Raw genomic sequence first — 15,142 nt, forward strand, 5'->3', positions numbered from 1 at the left:
ATCCGTGCACTGCATTATCCTGCAGAAGTCGTCAACTCAGCCCTTAAAACAAGGAGTTCAAAACAGGCTCTAGATTCGTGACAAAGGAGGATAATAGCTTCCTTCCACAAACCAGAGAGCCCCGTCTGTATTAACTTAAGTGTTCAATGGAAAGTTACATGTACATTATACCAATTTATACAAAATTTCAAGGCATTCCATATCGCTTTGCCCGTCATCCACCTCCATTTTCAAAATAAATGTTCAGTGGGCGGCAAGTCCATGTCTTTCAACCAAGTTCCAGTAGGGTTTGGCAATAGACGTTCGAGCCGCTTTTCCAATTTTGATCCACAGCAAACACCCACTCCAGAAAACCACCCCCAGCACTGCTATCAGAATAAATGTATTCTGCAGCCCCATGTTCGTGATCATGGGATTTACTGCATACGCGAATGCAAAACCTAATAAATTTTAGTCGGAATATTTGAGAAACATGATGTATCCACAAGCGAATTTTAACGTACCGATTGTGTTCCGGATCAGGATAACAGTCACAATTGACTCTCCCGCCAATTCCTTCTGACTGTCAATAATGTAGGTGATGGCTAGGCCAGATCCCATTGGCAAAGTCACGCAGATGAATGCGATTCCGATGACAACTCCAATCCATGGAATGTGGTGGCTGGCTCCAACACCATAAAGAAGGCACCCCAGAGGATGGGCGAGGATAGGAATCAAGAACATCCAGAGGCGGTCCTCGGGCTCCTTGATACCGTGTCTTCTTCTAGCGAGCCTGATCGCAAGAATATCGCTGAGCCAGCCGCTGAAGTAGCACCCAATCGACACTCCTATCACACTTGCGAAGTAGGTAAGACCGATCGCCTCAGTGCTAAAGTTATACGGCGCCCCTCCCAGAACCTCCGCCAAGGAGCCACCCAAAACATTGTACCAGGCCAAGATACTTCCAACTAGAAGACCGGAAAAGATAATTGTCGGGAAGCACAGAAGTCGGAAAGACAGTGTTATCGACCGAAAGAAGTTGAATGGCTGGGAAGGGTCTCTGAATCCCCACAATTTCAGTTTCTGGATGTATGTTCTGACTTCATAGATTTCTTCAGCAGCGGCGGGAGGAATACTGGAGCTCTCTGGCTCTTTGGATTCGCTGCCCATCTTCTCGTTCGGAGGTATGCGAGGACTCAAGCGTGCTAGCGTCTTTGGGGTCGGAAAATATCGGCTGTTGAATATTCACTTTGCGGAAGAACATGGTCTCTTCAAAGGTGAAGAATGTTCCAACTGTGAAGCAAAGGCAAATAATGGCCAGGATGTACTGGATCCATCTCCAACCGAATCTCTCGGCAACGAATCCACCAGCGATAGGCGACAAGAAAGCACCGCACCATAAAGTCCAGTTATAAATACCCATGTGGAAGCCGCGATCGTGAGCAAAGTGGATATCAGCAATACAAAGCTCGATCAAGGCTTCTTGGGGCGAAACAAAAATGCCAAGAAGAATTCTATTGGCATACCATTCGCCTACCGACGTTATATAAGCAGACCAAATCTGTATCAGCGATGCCCCCAGCATGCCAACTAGAAATACTGGCCGACGACCAAAGTCCTGCGCTAGGTTTTGGGTTAACAGGGTACCCCACCCCATGAAGAGATACATCAGGCCATTTCCTGTGCTGAGGTCTGCCACGGAAATACCCGTGTCTTCCGAGATAAGGAGGTAGGAGGACGACAGGCCGCTGATTAGAGCGGCGGCGAAGAAACACCAGGCCATTTGGCAGGTGCTGCTCAAAGACTTGCGGCAGCGGGACCAATTTAGAGGGTCATCTGGATGAGAGCTCGGGCGAGGAATCAGGACGATATCTTGTTGCTCTTTATTGTGCCTCAGGCTCAGATTGTGGTCAACATCCACCTGCTGGACAGTTCCAGGGATGGGGAGAGGGTCATCCATCTCTGCTGTTAGGGCAACGGAGATTTGGCTGTTCAGGTTCTAAATATAATATCTGGCTCGGATGGTTTGTTTCAGTTCCAAAGCTGCTGGATACCTCGCACGCACCCTTAATCGAACCGGGGCCTTCTAGAGGATAGTCTGTGTGCTGTTTCCAGTGGCGTGGGTGATATCGCGAACACGAGCTATATAATATTTGTGCATACCCCAAATCAATCACAAAGGCGTCGGGAAATGGCTTATCATAGACGGCTCGAGCCTGGGGATAACCATAAAATATCCAGCCACAGCAGATTTTGGGTAGGAAACAGGGAGAGCCTTGACCATATTGCTGCCAGTGCACGCTGCCAAGTGATACCCCGCAATCCATGGCCGATTTAAGGCCTTCCCAACTCATGTTATCACCATAAATATCGGTGTCATTGGCTGCATTGAGTTGGGGTAGTGAATTGGAGTCATTCTTGATAGCTTAGAGTTGGTTGATAAGATACGAGTTAATAAGGAGCGAGCTGTCCAATCGGATTGCCCCATTTTCGGCTCGACTCCAAATCATATTTCCAGTGCACTTTATTGATAATTATTTAGCGGCCGTCAACATCCACACATGAACTTGAAATTGTCTACGAGCTTTACACCCGATTTACCATCACCTTGATAGCGATCGGGCCGAAGCAGGGAAATTCAAAGGTAGTTTTATTGAAGACCTCGGGGCGCCTTTGTAGATCAGTTGGGGTAGCTTTAGTTGGAGCAGTTGGAGTACTGGGATGTCTTAAAAAAAGGAGTTCGGAACAGATCGAGCGCAGCATAAACGGACATTCATGAATACTACTAGTACTTTTCTTGGAATACGATCATGATAATATACATAGTTATTATAAATATTCTGCTCTCGTTGACAATCGATTCTAATGAATCGGCTCGGATTGAAGTTTGATGTAGTAACTACTGGAAGTGACTATCCAGGTATATATCTACTTCTCAGGAAAGTATGCCTTGTTGAAAATATCGACGACGGCTCTTGTTTCTTTGACCAGCTCCAAACACCCGGGAACGTCAGAATGACAGCAAATGGAGATGGGGTTATCCTTAACAGGCAAGTCGCAGGTTGATCCGTCAATCGCAACAGCAGTGCATGTTTCCATCTGCTGTGAAACGCGTCTTCGTACTTCGGCAAGATCCCAAGCCCTACAAAAACCACGTTAGATAAGACGAGCATGACCAACGGGGAATAAACAACTTACTTCTTTTTCCGCTCAATCAAAAGAGAAGCATCCGCATTGTACTTAACATCCGCATAAAATTCCGCAACAAACTCGAGCCCTAAATCCTTGGCCGCTTGTTCCATACAAGTTCCCGGAAGCCCGAACACTTTGACACCCTTAGGCACGGCCTTGAAGACGGCCTTGGAAATCTCGTAGTCTCTGCAGCACATCCCATAAAGTGATCCATGGGGCTTAACGTGATGAAGAGGGACTTCCTCCCTGTCCAGGAACCCCTTGAGCGCGCCAATTTGGTAAACCGTGATCGCGGTGAGTTCGTCATGTGAAAGTTTCATTTCGCGACGGCCGAAGCCCTGGAGATCTGGTAGGCCGGGGTGTGCTCCGATTTTGACGCCGTGTTCCTTGCAGCTGCGAACGGTTTCCATCATGATGAGGGGGGTCACTAGTAGCAGAAAGATGTTAGTGAAAGTTTTCATGCTCTTGCAATTGGTTCGCATAATATTCTTCGTAACCGATAGGGCATCGCGATGCTGGCGGTCGCACGGAGGGAAACAGAAAGACATACGAGGCATGGAAACCACAGGCAATATTTGCATGATCAATGAACGGAAGCAAATCTTCATCTGAAGTGATTGTCCAATTTCCAAATCCTTCTCCTAGGTCAACATTGATGAGGGCTTTGTGCTTGATAGGTCCCATTTTGGCGCTTGAAAACTGGCCGTGACTTAATGAGGGCCGATGATGTCCGTCGAAAGAGCGATACGGATGTTGGAGGATCTTCAAGTGTTGACCTTCGATAAGATAATTGGCTTTAAGTGAGAATCTTTTGGAGGCGCTTGAAAGATAGCGGGCAAAAGGATAATGAATCAAGCTGTCGGTCAAACCTAGACAGTTCGGATCCTGCCCCAAGTGTCTGGTTTATTTGCTTGACCCGGACCTGCTAATGACCCCGCCATGCGGAGCTGGTTCGGTTCGGAATCAAACCGCTTTCCTGCACTACCCGGGGAGTGGCAACTCCATTAGCCCGAGACCGTTTGTATTCCCCCTCAGCTTAGGACCCACAAAATTGCGCCGATTGATCGAAAAACTTCATCAAGACTTGTATGCAATGCAGATGACTTTTTTATCTGCTTCTTGTAAACTAGAGAATGACGTAAGGCAGCCTTATTGAAGATACGAAGGACGTTCTTCACCAGAACGTAATGTTACTAGTAGGAGCGAATGTAATTTACATGGGAATTGGTACATTAGATATCATGCAATCAACTATATGATTCCACTTGAAGTTGCGATATGGGATCAATGGTCAATGGCATACCAGACCGGTACTAACTTTCAAAGACACAATCAGCTGCATCGCTGGAGAATTGATGATCACTTCCACCCACGAGCCCCAAAGTGGGAAACCATGGCATATAATTGAGGTTCACCTGGGTGAATTGATCATCCCACCACATTGACCAGGCATCAAACTGTGTGTCACGCTTAGCATCTCCGGAGGGGTTGACATCCGGGAGATCGTTGTATGCAAGGGCGGCATTTGCCTGTGGATCTTGAGAGGTATGGTTTATCGTCGATGGTTGTATTTCATCGGTGGCCCGAGATGTTTCGGATGGAAATTTCATACCAGACGCTTTGGGCATAGCTGGTTGGGCGAGACCGGACTCCAATCTATTGGCGAGGGATTCGAGCAGATCGCCCCAACGACTACTCAAGTGGGTATCATCGACTACAGAGTTGCGGAGACCAAGAGCGACTTGGCGAACCAGATCGAGAGACGTGGGTATATTGATCTCACTAATGTTGGCAGCGCAGCACTGATTGCGCGACTTAGCACGGTGGGAACAAAGAAGGGACAAAGTAATGCCAACGACTAACCTTGAGAAGGAGCAAAGTTGCACCGAGAATCCTGGAGTATGATCGCACGGGAATATACTTCAAACTCCCATGAGGGAGTAGGTCGTCAAGCACTGTTCTAAGTACAGTTCGAGAGGCCTTAACAGTCCTCCTGAGATGCTTCTCTTCTTCCGTTGAGGGACCCTGAAACAAGCGTCCCGGTGTGCCATTTGCACGACCATGAGAGCTTCGACTGATTGCAGCTTGTAAAGCGAGGCTGAACATGCAGAGCTGGGCATATTCGTATTCAATGTTAAGGATATACCGGGTCTGCTTGGCCACTAGAATCGAGTGAGCGTAGATTCATGTGGCGGCAGGGCCGGTACATGATGATACATACACTTTGCGTGGTCAAATTGAACGAGTGCTTCATTTAGAGATGGTTCAAGGCCCCGAACAATCTGAAGGTAGTCCCCGTTACGAATGATGTCACGTGTATACTTTGGCGACGGAAAGAGAAGGTCGTTTGCATTCTTCATGATTGTTGCGACGCGCATCCAGCATTCAGTCGCATCATCATTCCTAACGTCGGGGCTTTCGATGGGAGTGCATTGTGTCGGATTTCTTCGCCCTGCAATGCTCGAGGCCCTGTATTAGCTTTGGAATTTCTAAAACGTTCGCCTAACATCTCCTCATGGGGGAAATGCATACCTGGTCGGCCTGGCTGTTGGGTCGCGTAAACCCATATCAAGCACCGAATACGGTGGAATCTCTCATATTCACGAGCGATGTTCAAATTATCGTGTTCAGCTTCATTTTGCCAAAGAGAATTATCCTCTGAGAAGATACCCATCTCAGCTGCCAGCATCAAAACAGTGGAAAGCATGGATTGGCATAGGCGATCTGATCGAGCGAGCCAGTCATGTCCGGACCGGGCCCATAATACCGGCTACTAGCATTGTCTCGCATTTTTTTGGTCTCGGGAATTATGATTGAAGACATATCATCATCAGGTGGCGGAAAGTGAAGAGCACGCGGATGCCAATCTAGCAACAATAACAATGCTTCGCAAGTTCCCAATGTGCGGAACCCATGTGACCAACTGTCTGTATATGCCGGACGCGGCCCGTTGAGCGAAGGAAATTCCCCAACGAACAGGTCCTCCGACCAAGTTAATCGCGAAATCATTCCTTGTAAATATCTCCAAATTCGATCGTGAACAATATAAGAACGCGCAACTGCGGCGGGTCCCTCCCATTTTCGATACCTCGACCCTATCATCAACATGGTGATTGTCAAAACGGGTTCCTCCTCAATCAACGTTGCATGCTGGGAATGACATCGGAAGTGTTCCGGCACAACAGGGGAAAAGGCAGAATGGAACGTATAGAAATGATCAACCATGTCCAATGCTTCCTCTGCTGTGAATAGCCCGCCGCGGACAAATCGTAGGTTGGACCAGGCGCGAAGGGCATCATTGGTGTGTCTATTGGCAGTCGGCACAATTTGGATGCCGAGACGCAAGTCGGGGGAATTTTCGGTGGCGTTTGGATGGTTGGATGGTGAGCCATCAGTGGATTCCCTTCGAGCCTCACTGTGCTCACAAGCCTCCGACAGCAGTGTCAATGCTTCATGGTAGGTTCGAGGATGACCTTCAAGCAAAGCAGCTGTTGCACGGCCATCTCCAGGCAATGGTCGACTGTCTTCTTCTGTAGGAGTTGGATTGCCGGGTGACAAAAGGATCGAATTGGGAGAAAATGTGGTAGGTTGAGGCCTGGGCTTTCGGGGAGAAGGTTGGGATTTCCGATTGGCGATTTTCCTTGAACGCAACGCGGAAAAGAAACAGTCTTTGCTCTCTCTCCGACATCGCGCACACGGTGGTTTACTGGGAGAATCGGCCGATCCCAACTCGCATCGCACTTTCTTCTCCCTGCACGGCTCACAGGCCTGGTCACAATGTCAGAGGATCGACAAAGAGGGAACTGCGGGGGCTCAAGGGTCCTCGGTCCTCATACCTGGTAGACTCGTCTGTGTTCCCTTGCATGAGACATGGTAGATGGGAGATTGCATTGGACGAAAAATCCGAGCCGGGGATATCCAGACACTTTATGAGAGATCTCCGAAGTAAGCGGTGTTTTCCAGCCAGTCGGATGAGCGCAATTACCCCAACCCCGTGACATTTCCCCGCATCCGACGTTGGGGTACTGATAAGCTTATCTATTGGCCTCGGCTGAAGGGAACTGGGGTATCCTAGGATACTAATAACTATTGCACATCCGCAGGACTTCCCGGAATTCATGAGATCAAGAATTTCACAATGGAGAAATTGAAAACATTATTGATCGCAAATCGTGGTGAAATCGCGGTTCGAATTGCCAAAACTGCCAAGTAAGAGAGCCTTGCGGACACTGCCGAGCTTGTTTGTTACCAACAGCCTAACTAATACATTATTCGCGATAGAGAGCTGGGTGTCCGCACAATTGCAATCTACACTTCTGCTGACGCGACATCACAACACCTCCGAGCGGCAGATGAGGCAGTCCTACTACCGGGTGACGATTCCACCGCGTACATTGACGGGTTAGTTCCTTACCATTCCCAAACGCAAGCTCTATGAAACTGAGACGGTGATGCACCCAGGGATGCCATTATAGAGATCGCACATTCCTACAATGTTGATGCGATTATTCCGGGCTATGGATTCCTGTCGGAGAATGTGGAATTTGCCCAAGCTGTCGCCAATGCGGGGATGGTCTTTGTGGGGCCTCGCTCCGAAGCCATTGAGTCATTCGGGTTGAAGCATCGTGCTCGGGATATTGCTGTGGCAGCCGGAGTTCCAATTGTACCCGGAACAAAGGGGCTGCTCGTAACAGAGCAGGAGGCAGTTGATGCGGCAAATAAACTGGGATATCCTGTACGGTACCCTGCCCGTATTCGTGGCTGACACCCCCCGCTGATGATGTTTTGCTCTAGGTGATGCTCAAAGCCACCGGTGGCGGTGGTGGTATGGGATTAACGATATGCAAATCAGTGGAAGAGGTCCGAGAGTCCTTGATGCAAGTTCGGTCCCGAGGAGAAACTTTGTTCAAGAACGCCGGCGTATTTATGGAGCGTTACTACCCCGAGAGCCATCATATTGAGGTTCAAGTATTTGGCAATGGTCTAGGAGATGCCATCCATATCGGGGAGCGCGAGTGCTCAGTTCAGCGCCGTCACCAAAAGGTTGTTGAGGAGTGTCCCAGTCCTTTCGTTGAAAGACACCCAGGTTGGTTGCCACAATTCTCCTACGTGTTTCACGTATTATCTACTTACTGATGTTTTTAGGTCTTCGCGAGAAGCTCACCTCTGCGGCGGTTTCTTTGACCACATCCATTCGCTACGGATCTGCAGGCACAGTTGAGTACCTAGTTGATGATGTATCGGGTGACTTCTTCTTCCTGGAAATGAACACTCGTCTTCAAGTGGAGCACGGTATCACCGAGCTCTGTTACGGACTTGATATTGTAAAGCTCATGCTCCAACAGGCTGACCGAGAGCTATGCGGTCTTGGAGGTCTGGAAAAAAGCTATATTAAAGCTTTGCAACCCAAAAAGCCTTCAGGCTGTGCAATTGAAGTTCGTGTGTACGCAGAAAATCCTGCACGAAACTATGCACCATCTCCTGGATTGCTTCAACATGTTGAGTGGAAGGAGTCGAGCGGCACTCGAATCGATACGTGGGTTGCTACCGGAACCCGAATTTCCACATACTACGGTATGTCGCTACATTGAAGCCGTTATATGAAATATTACGCTGACCCAAAAAAATTAGATCCCATGATTGCGAAGTTGATGGTACATGACACCAACCGAACAGCGGCTATTGAAAAGTTGGGCGATGTCTTGTCGAACTCCACCCTCTGCGGACCACCCACGAATTTGGAATTTTTACACGCAATCATTGATTCCAGTAAATTTAGGTCGGGTCATACTCTCACTAATTTCTTGACTGATTTCGAGTTCACGCCTGCTGCGATTGATGTCATATCGCCGGGTGTGTATACAACAGTACAGGACTATCCAGGACGCCCAACAACTGGGCGCGGAATTCCACAAGCAGGGCCAATGGTTAGTGGAACTCTATCAATCAGAAAATTATTCATTTGCTTACATCTTGATATCAGGACCCTTTGGCATTTCAAGGTATGCAGTTTCCTACTAGTAGCTACTAGTTTTGGTACATTTCTAGATGAGGCGAAACCCACTAACGGCTTACTATCTTATTTGCAGTTGCAAACATATTGGCCGGCAATCCGGTCGGGACCGAAGGCCTAGAAATTACATTGAAAGGACCAGAGCTACGGTTCCTAGCACCTGCAATGGTATCTGTCTGTGGAGCTCCAATGGGAATTACAATTGATGGGGCCGATGTAGCAATGTGGACACGACTATATATCAAATCTGGCCAAACCCTATCAATCGGAAAGCTCAATGGATCTGGAGGGTGTCGAGGTAAGTTATTATCCATCGTTCACATCCACCCTACTAACTTGCTATACTAGCATATCTCGCTGTTCGAGGAGGATTCCCAGGAATGTAAGCTACTCCTATTCATGGATCTTTCTTCCTGACTCTCGAACTAATCACATGAACAGTTCCCCATACTTTGGATCAAAGTCAACCTCTCCTCTACTTAGTATTGGCGGGTATCAAGGAAGAGCACTGGCTCCAGGGGATATGTTGGCAATTTCAAAGCTCGATTTATTCGAAGAAGAGTCTGAAGTCTCATTGCCCATTCATTTACGCCCGAACTACCCCCCTCATTGGGACATTGATTCCATGGTAGGGCCATATGACGAGGGGTACATTGTATCCGAAGATGTGGAAATGATATACAACACAGTTTGGTATGTTCCGTGCACGGAAGAGGTACAAAGAAATACCTCATTGAGCGCTGCTAACTACTATGTTTCAGGGATGTTTCGCATAATGCCACTCGAGGCGGAATTCGCCTTGTTGGACCTGCTCCTAGGTGGGCAAGAGAAGATGGCGGCGAGGGCGGACAGCACCCTAGCAACGTGATTGAATACGGATACCCGAACGGAACCTTGAACTGGACAGGAGACAGGCAAGTCGCGATGGCGAATACATTGATGCTCATTACGCTAATTCGAATCGCCCTTTCAGCCCTTGCATCTTCCCCGTGGATGCCCCTGATCTTGGTGGCTTTATATCATCTACTACAATTGTGAATGCCAGCCTGTGGCGTATGGGCCAACTTAAATCCGGCGACACTATTCAATACCGCAGAGTATCATTGAAAGATGCTCTTCAGGCTCGTGAGAAATTGGAAAGGTTTTTGGAAAGTGTGTCAGGACTTGTAGCCGGACAATGTGACGTGAGCACCATAGAGCCAATCTCCAATTCCGAATTGCCAGAGTCAACTATGTCTGGTAACTGGGGGAAGGCGTTGATTCATAGCACTGTGCTGGGGGAATCTGGGATTTCTATGTCATTCAGACAGGTAAGAAATACTGCATTTCACATTGCCCATCAACTTCTAACTTTCCCTTGCAGGGTGGAGATGACTTCTTATTAGTCGAATTTGGTGATGGGAAGTTCAATTTGAATCATCGGTGCCGAGTAACAGCATTGAACGAAGCCTTCAAGAATTCTCAAGAGTCCGACGAATCTGTGAAGCAAGCCGTATACAAGACCACCGGATGCTGCAATTGTGAGTATCCCCTTTAATCTCCAAGATGCTTGAATTCAACTGACAAATGGCCAATCAAAGCTCTTCTAATTCACTATGATGGTTTAAAACTCCCCCCGGGATAAGCTTGTCCGGCTTTTGGTGTCGCTCCAGGAAGCAGTTGGCGATCTCAGTAGCTCCCATGTTCCAAGTCGAAAGTTTCGTCTTCCTATCTGCTTCGAAAGTCCAGCTCAGCAGGAGGCAATCCAGCGATATATGGAGACCCAAAGACCACATGCTCCATTCTTACCCAGTAACATGGACTTTGTGGCCAATATCAACGGCATTACGCATGATGAATTGGTGGATATTTTTCTCTCGGTTGAGTTCATGGCTATTTGTGTCGGATTCTTCTGTGGCGATACAATCTGCCTCCCAATCGATCCCCGCTATCGGTTGAAATGCCCCAAGCAGAACCCCAGTCGTGTATACACCCCGGAAGGAAGTGTCAGCTGGGGTGGATCATGCATGAAGTAAGCCCTTCCTCATACTCCCGACAATGAAGACAAAGTTCAAATGCTAATCTTAACAGCATCTATCCCGTTGACGCTCCAGGTGGATATCAAATGACAGGGCAAACCATTCCCTGCTTCAACCAATTGGGAGTGAAGCCCGACTTCTCGCCAAGTCAGCCAGGTCTTTTCCGTGACTTCGATCAGATCACCTTCTACCGAGTGGAGAAAGACGAGCTGGAGAGTGAGATGGCTCGTTTCCGGTCCGGAAATTATAAATTTCAATACGAGGATGTCATATTTGATATGAGCGCCCACAATCGTCTCCTCGATCAAACCAGAGAAGAAACCGCGGCATTTAAGTCTCGCCAATCCAAGGCTGAGGTAAAAATGCTGGCCCTGGAAAAGGAATCGATGGACAAGTGGATAGAGGAGAGAGCGAAGAACAACGTTCCTGCCAATGAAATTGAACTTCTGAGAGAAGGTAAATGAAATCATCGCGAGTCAGTCACACTTTCAATATACTGACCGAATATCACCAGACCCTGAAGTTTTAACGTTATATGCTCCTCTGGACGCAAATGTTTGGAAGGTCAACGCTGAGGATGGCACTATCGTCTCCTCTAATCAGGCCGTTGCTATCCTCGAGGCAATGAAGATGGAAGTCGCTGTCTCCTATAATGGCGATAAGAAAGATGGTCTTGATCAGTCCTTTAGAATTGAGAAGATGCTTGTCCAGCCGGGTGATACGGTAAAAGCTGGAGATTCACTTGCATTTTTGAAAAATGTATGACACGAGTGGGAGAATCATGGAGTCTCTGAAAATATCATCTAGGGTTTCATTGAGAATTGAGCTCGAGGTGTGAGCGCAGGTGATTTTGCTTATCTTGAAGGAGAGTAGCCCAAGTACAAATGAGATGCTAGGTCAATCATAGTAGCGCCTTAATAATGATCAAAGTAACAGAACCCGACGGTGTTATGCATTCTCACATGCGGCCTAGGTCGCCTTCCTACACGCAGGATAGATTAACTATTGTGACGCCGTTCACCAGCTTAGCTTTCTCAGCTCCGAATCCATCTCTCTTAGTCTTTTCTGCAAGGATTCCTCCTCGGCTGCCATGGTATCCCGATTCAACGCAAGCTGGTCAAAGTTGATAGTCGCTTCAGCGAGTTCATAAGCCATGTCTGCGGTCCTGAGGCTGCTGCGGGTAATGCGTCGTTTCTTCCTTGGTGGCGAGGGAGCCAGGCGGGACTCCGTGGGCCTCTTTAGTAAATTGGCAGAGGATGTCATTTCTAATTCAATAATCAGTAAACTAAACAGGGAAGACCAATCTGCCACACGAGCTTACGGTTATTGACGGAGGGCGCGAAAAATGGAAGAACGGTCTTCAGGAAGCGTGAAAATGTGTAGGTCACAGGAGGGAGTTATTTTGGAATGCGAGGCCAATATCTGGTAATGTCTTGTGTAGTGGAAGCGAGGCATGGGAAAAGAAGTTGGAACCTTAACGGTCGAGATGGATGTAAAGGAAACTCCTGGGGTCGGAGGGAAATAGGAAAATGTGGAGGACACCGTGACAGGGAGACATCGGGAGTGAATATAATTTACCTGCGCTAGGTGCTCCGAGTCTTTGCAGCACCTGGGCATTATTGCAGCGTTCCTTACTTGAATGGATACACCTGGGCATTCGGATATGCTGCCTGAGCGCCGAATGCAATAACATATCCCGATAACAAGTATAAATATAGGATCAAGTAAGGCGATGTTGATGAAGAGAGTTAATTCAGATGATGATGATGACAGACAACCTTGATAGATGGTGATGATTGTAAGGATAAGAATTTGGAAGAAGACAAAGCAGCTATCTTGAATAAAGGCGTATTCTTCATGCCTGAGGCATACGTGCCTCAACTTGAACTTATTTTGGATTAGTTCTGCGGGATATATTACGGCAATTGATCTTTAAGTTTGTCTAAATCTACTCCAAAGAAACTAAAAGGTCTCATTCGGACAGGGGGGCTGCTGACGGGGGATGAGAGTCATGATGGATGAGAGAGACGATCGCGAGAATATGTGTTGGATGAAAGGCTATTGGCTGCCCATGTGAGGCTGAAAGGACTAGATATACCAGTACTACGAGTATAGGTATCCAGTGGCTATTTTTGTGCGACACGAGGCCTATCTCCGAAGGAGCAAGGACCTTTTCTATACACGGGCCTTATTTAACTATAGCAGAAAATTATTGGAAGTTGTGAGGATGCTCAAGTACTCACAGAGGTCAATATACGACGTAGCGTAGCAGGAAATGGAAATAGTAGCTTTCGACGAAAGTAATAGCTTGAGGAGAAGAAGAAGGAGGAAGCTGAGATGGAACTAAGTACATGTAGGCAGTGGATGCCTAAGTGGATGCCGCAGGCCCAAGGCATCCACGAATGGTAACAACACCAGTTCGTTACAGAAGTGAGAACATTGTACAGTCCTAACTTATTGTCGGTGCTACCTTACCAGCCCTACATTAAGTTAATACTACTAGTATCATATTGTATTGACCGTGATAGAGAGCTAGGTATCCAACCGTACAATTAGCGCAATGTGCTTCTGCCAAAGCCACTGCGCAGGTGAATTTACCAGATAAATGAGTGGGTAATAACCAAGTCCTGTGATATGTACCACTATGGCTACTTCCAAGGTTATATGTAGTTTTATATTTGTCAAAGTATTTTGGACAGTAGGTATACCAACGTAGTATAGTACTGAGGTGGAATTTGGTTATGGTCTATTAGTAACCTTGCAAATTGGAACTTACGAAATACTACTTATCATACACACAAGGCACTGGAAACTTTTTCCAATGACATGCACCCTATGCGGCAAAGCGTACGTTCGTTAACCATAAGATTGATAAAGAAGCTCCGTTCCGAAGTACTCCGAGGAGACTAAAATGACTATTCATGAACTAGCGATTCACGAAGTCACCACATTGAAGTCGTTGAAAACATTTATTCCACCACTTATTATGTGAAATAAGGTCTGTTTCAGAGGCTGAACGTAATTGAAGTCTCTGAGTTGTCTCTAGATGCTGTTCAAAGACTGGGAGAATGGCCTAGAACTAGCGGTGTACAAAATTTATACATCCAGGTCTTATGTAACACAAGATCGAAACTGTGTAACAGACACCAAAATTGTGTAACACCACATGCTTCTCATACCCCGCCAGTAGGTATTTGAAGAGTGAACGCTCTGGTCTCGTCGTCAATGATTTATTTCATACCTCATATATAATACCAAGCCTTCCTGAATTCATCATCAACAATCAGCAATGCCTGAATCGGTCAGTCATCTGAGGGGAGGACAGCAGCGACTGGCAGAAGCATGGGATCGATTTAACGCTGCTCAAGCGGCGCGTGAAGCCGAAATCCGTCGCCCAGCTAGGCACATCGACGTCGTGAGCGAAGATGAATATCAGAGAATACAATCTGCAAGAAGGAAAATGAAAGACTATTTCAATGGACTGGTCTACAGCTGGGATTATCAATATAAACAACTCAGCCAAAGATACATCCGGGCCTTTATCGAGAATTACTACCCAAACAGAGTGGCAATCGATGATGCTGCTGTGCAGAGGATTACGGATTGGATCTCAAGAGGTGTGCTGATGTATTCCATCGTCTTATCGGACCCATCGTTTACTTCAGATCCATCCCGGGATGGAAGGATGTGCTAGATATTGATGGATACAACGCGTTTGAAACAGCGGACAAAGTCCAGATACTGAAGGATATTCTGCATTTTCGCTTGAATTTGCGAGACGACAGGTTGGCTGGACAAGAAGAACGATTTATTCGTTCAGGAGCATCGACAGAGCCAGGGAAATATCTAGGATTCTATGGTACGAACGTGGAAACCACTTGGGGGCTTGGTCTCATTGATAGCTTTAAGGTAATGTCCTCATTTCTCATCGTTGAAGCTG

At 47.2% G+C, this 15,142-nt stretch overlaps 4 protein-coding genes across 4 annotated transcripts; 1 reads left to right on the forward strand and 3 right to left on the reverse strand.

The window, feature by feature from the left end:
* Positions 1–243: 243 nt before the first annotated feature.
* N7509_004153 (uncharacterized protein) lies at positions 244–1,939 on the reverse strand (the record flags this gene model as incomplete). The annotated part of the gene is made up of 3 exons (XM_056628790.1): positions 244–440; positions 504–1,191; positions 1,229–1,939. 3 exons carry the CDS (start codon positions 1,937–1,939, stop codon positions 244–246), a joined length of 1,596 nt encoding a protein of 531 aa, XP_056491524.1.
* Positions 1,940–2,907: 968 nt separating this feature from the next.
* N7509_004154 (uncharacterized protein) lies at positions 2,908–3,855 on the reverse strand (the record flags this gene model as incomplete). Its single annotated transcript, XM_056628791.1, has 3 exons — positions 2,908–3,121; positions 3,178–3,598; positions 3,669–3,855. The coding sequence occupies 3 exons, from the start codon at positions 3,853–3,855 to the stop codon at positions 2,908–2,910; spliced, it is 822 nt and encodes a 273-aa protein (XP_056491525.1).
* A 629-nt stretch (positions 3,856–4,484) lies between these two features.
* N7509_004155 (Zn(II)2Cys6 transcription factor domain-containing protein) lies at positions 4,485–7,043 on the reverse strand (the record flags this gene model as incomplete). The annotated part of the gene is made up of 6 exons (XM_056628792.1): positions 4,485–4,973; positions 5,035–5,333; positions 5,393–5,623; positions 5,704–5,895; positions 5,946–6,939; positions 7,008–7,043. 6 exons carry the CDS (start codon positions 7,041–7,043, stop codon positions 4,485–4,487), a joined length of 2,241 nt encoding a protein of 746 aa, XP_056491526.1.
* Positions 7,044–7,309: 266 nt separating this feature from the next.
* On the forward strand, positions 7,310–11,967 carry N7509_004156 (bifunctional urea carboxylase/allophanate hydrolase; the record flags this gene model as incomplete). Its single annotated transcript, XM_056628793.1, has 16 exons — positions 7,310–7,380; positions 7,453–7,572; positions 7,633–7,906; positions 7,966–8,257; positions 8,317–8,745; positions 8,803–9,098; positions 9,155–9,173; positions 9,261–9,482; positions 9,533–9,566; positions 9,626–9,877; positions 9,946–10,098; positions 10,158–10,494; positions 10,548–10,704; positions 10,844–11,195; positions 11,255–11,658; positions 11,717–11,967. 16 exons carry the CDS (start codon positions 7,310–7,312, stop codon positions 11,965–11,967), a joined length of 3,663 nt encoding a protein of 1,220 aa, XP_056491527.1.
* Between the last annotated feature and the right edge of the window lie 3,175 nt (positions 11,968–15,142).

This window comes from Penicillium cosmopolitanum, assembly GCF_028827165.1.
Source record: "Penicillium cosmopolitanum strain IBT 29677 chromosome Unknown utg000005l:1.0-4006212.0:1.0-4009387.0, whole genome shotgun sequence".
Classification (NCBI taxonomy): Eukaryota; Fungi; Ascomycota; class Eurotiomycetes; order Eurotiales; family Aspergillaceae; genus Penicillium; species Penicillium cosmopolitanum.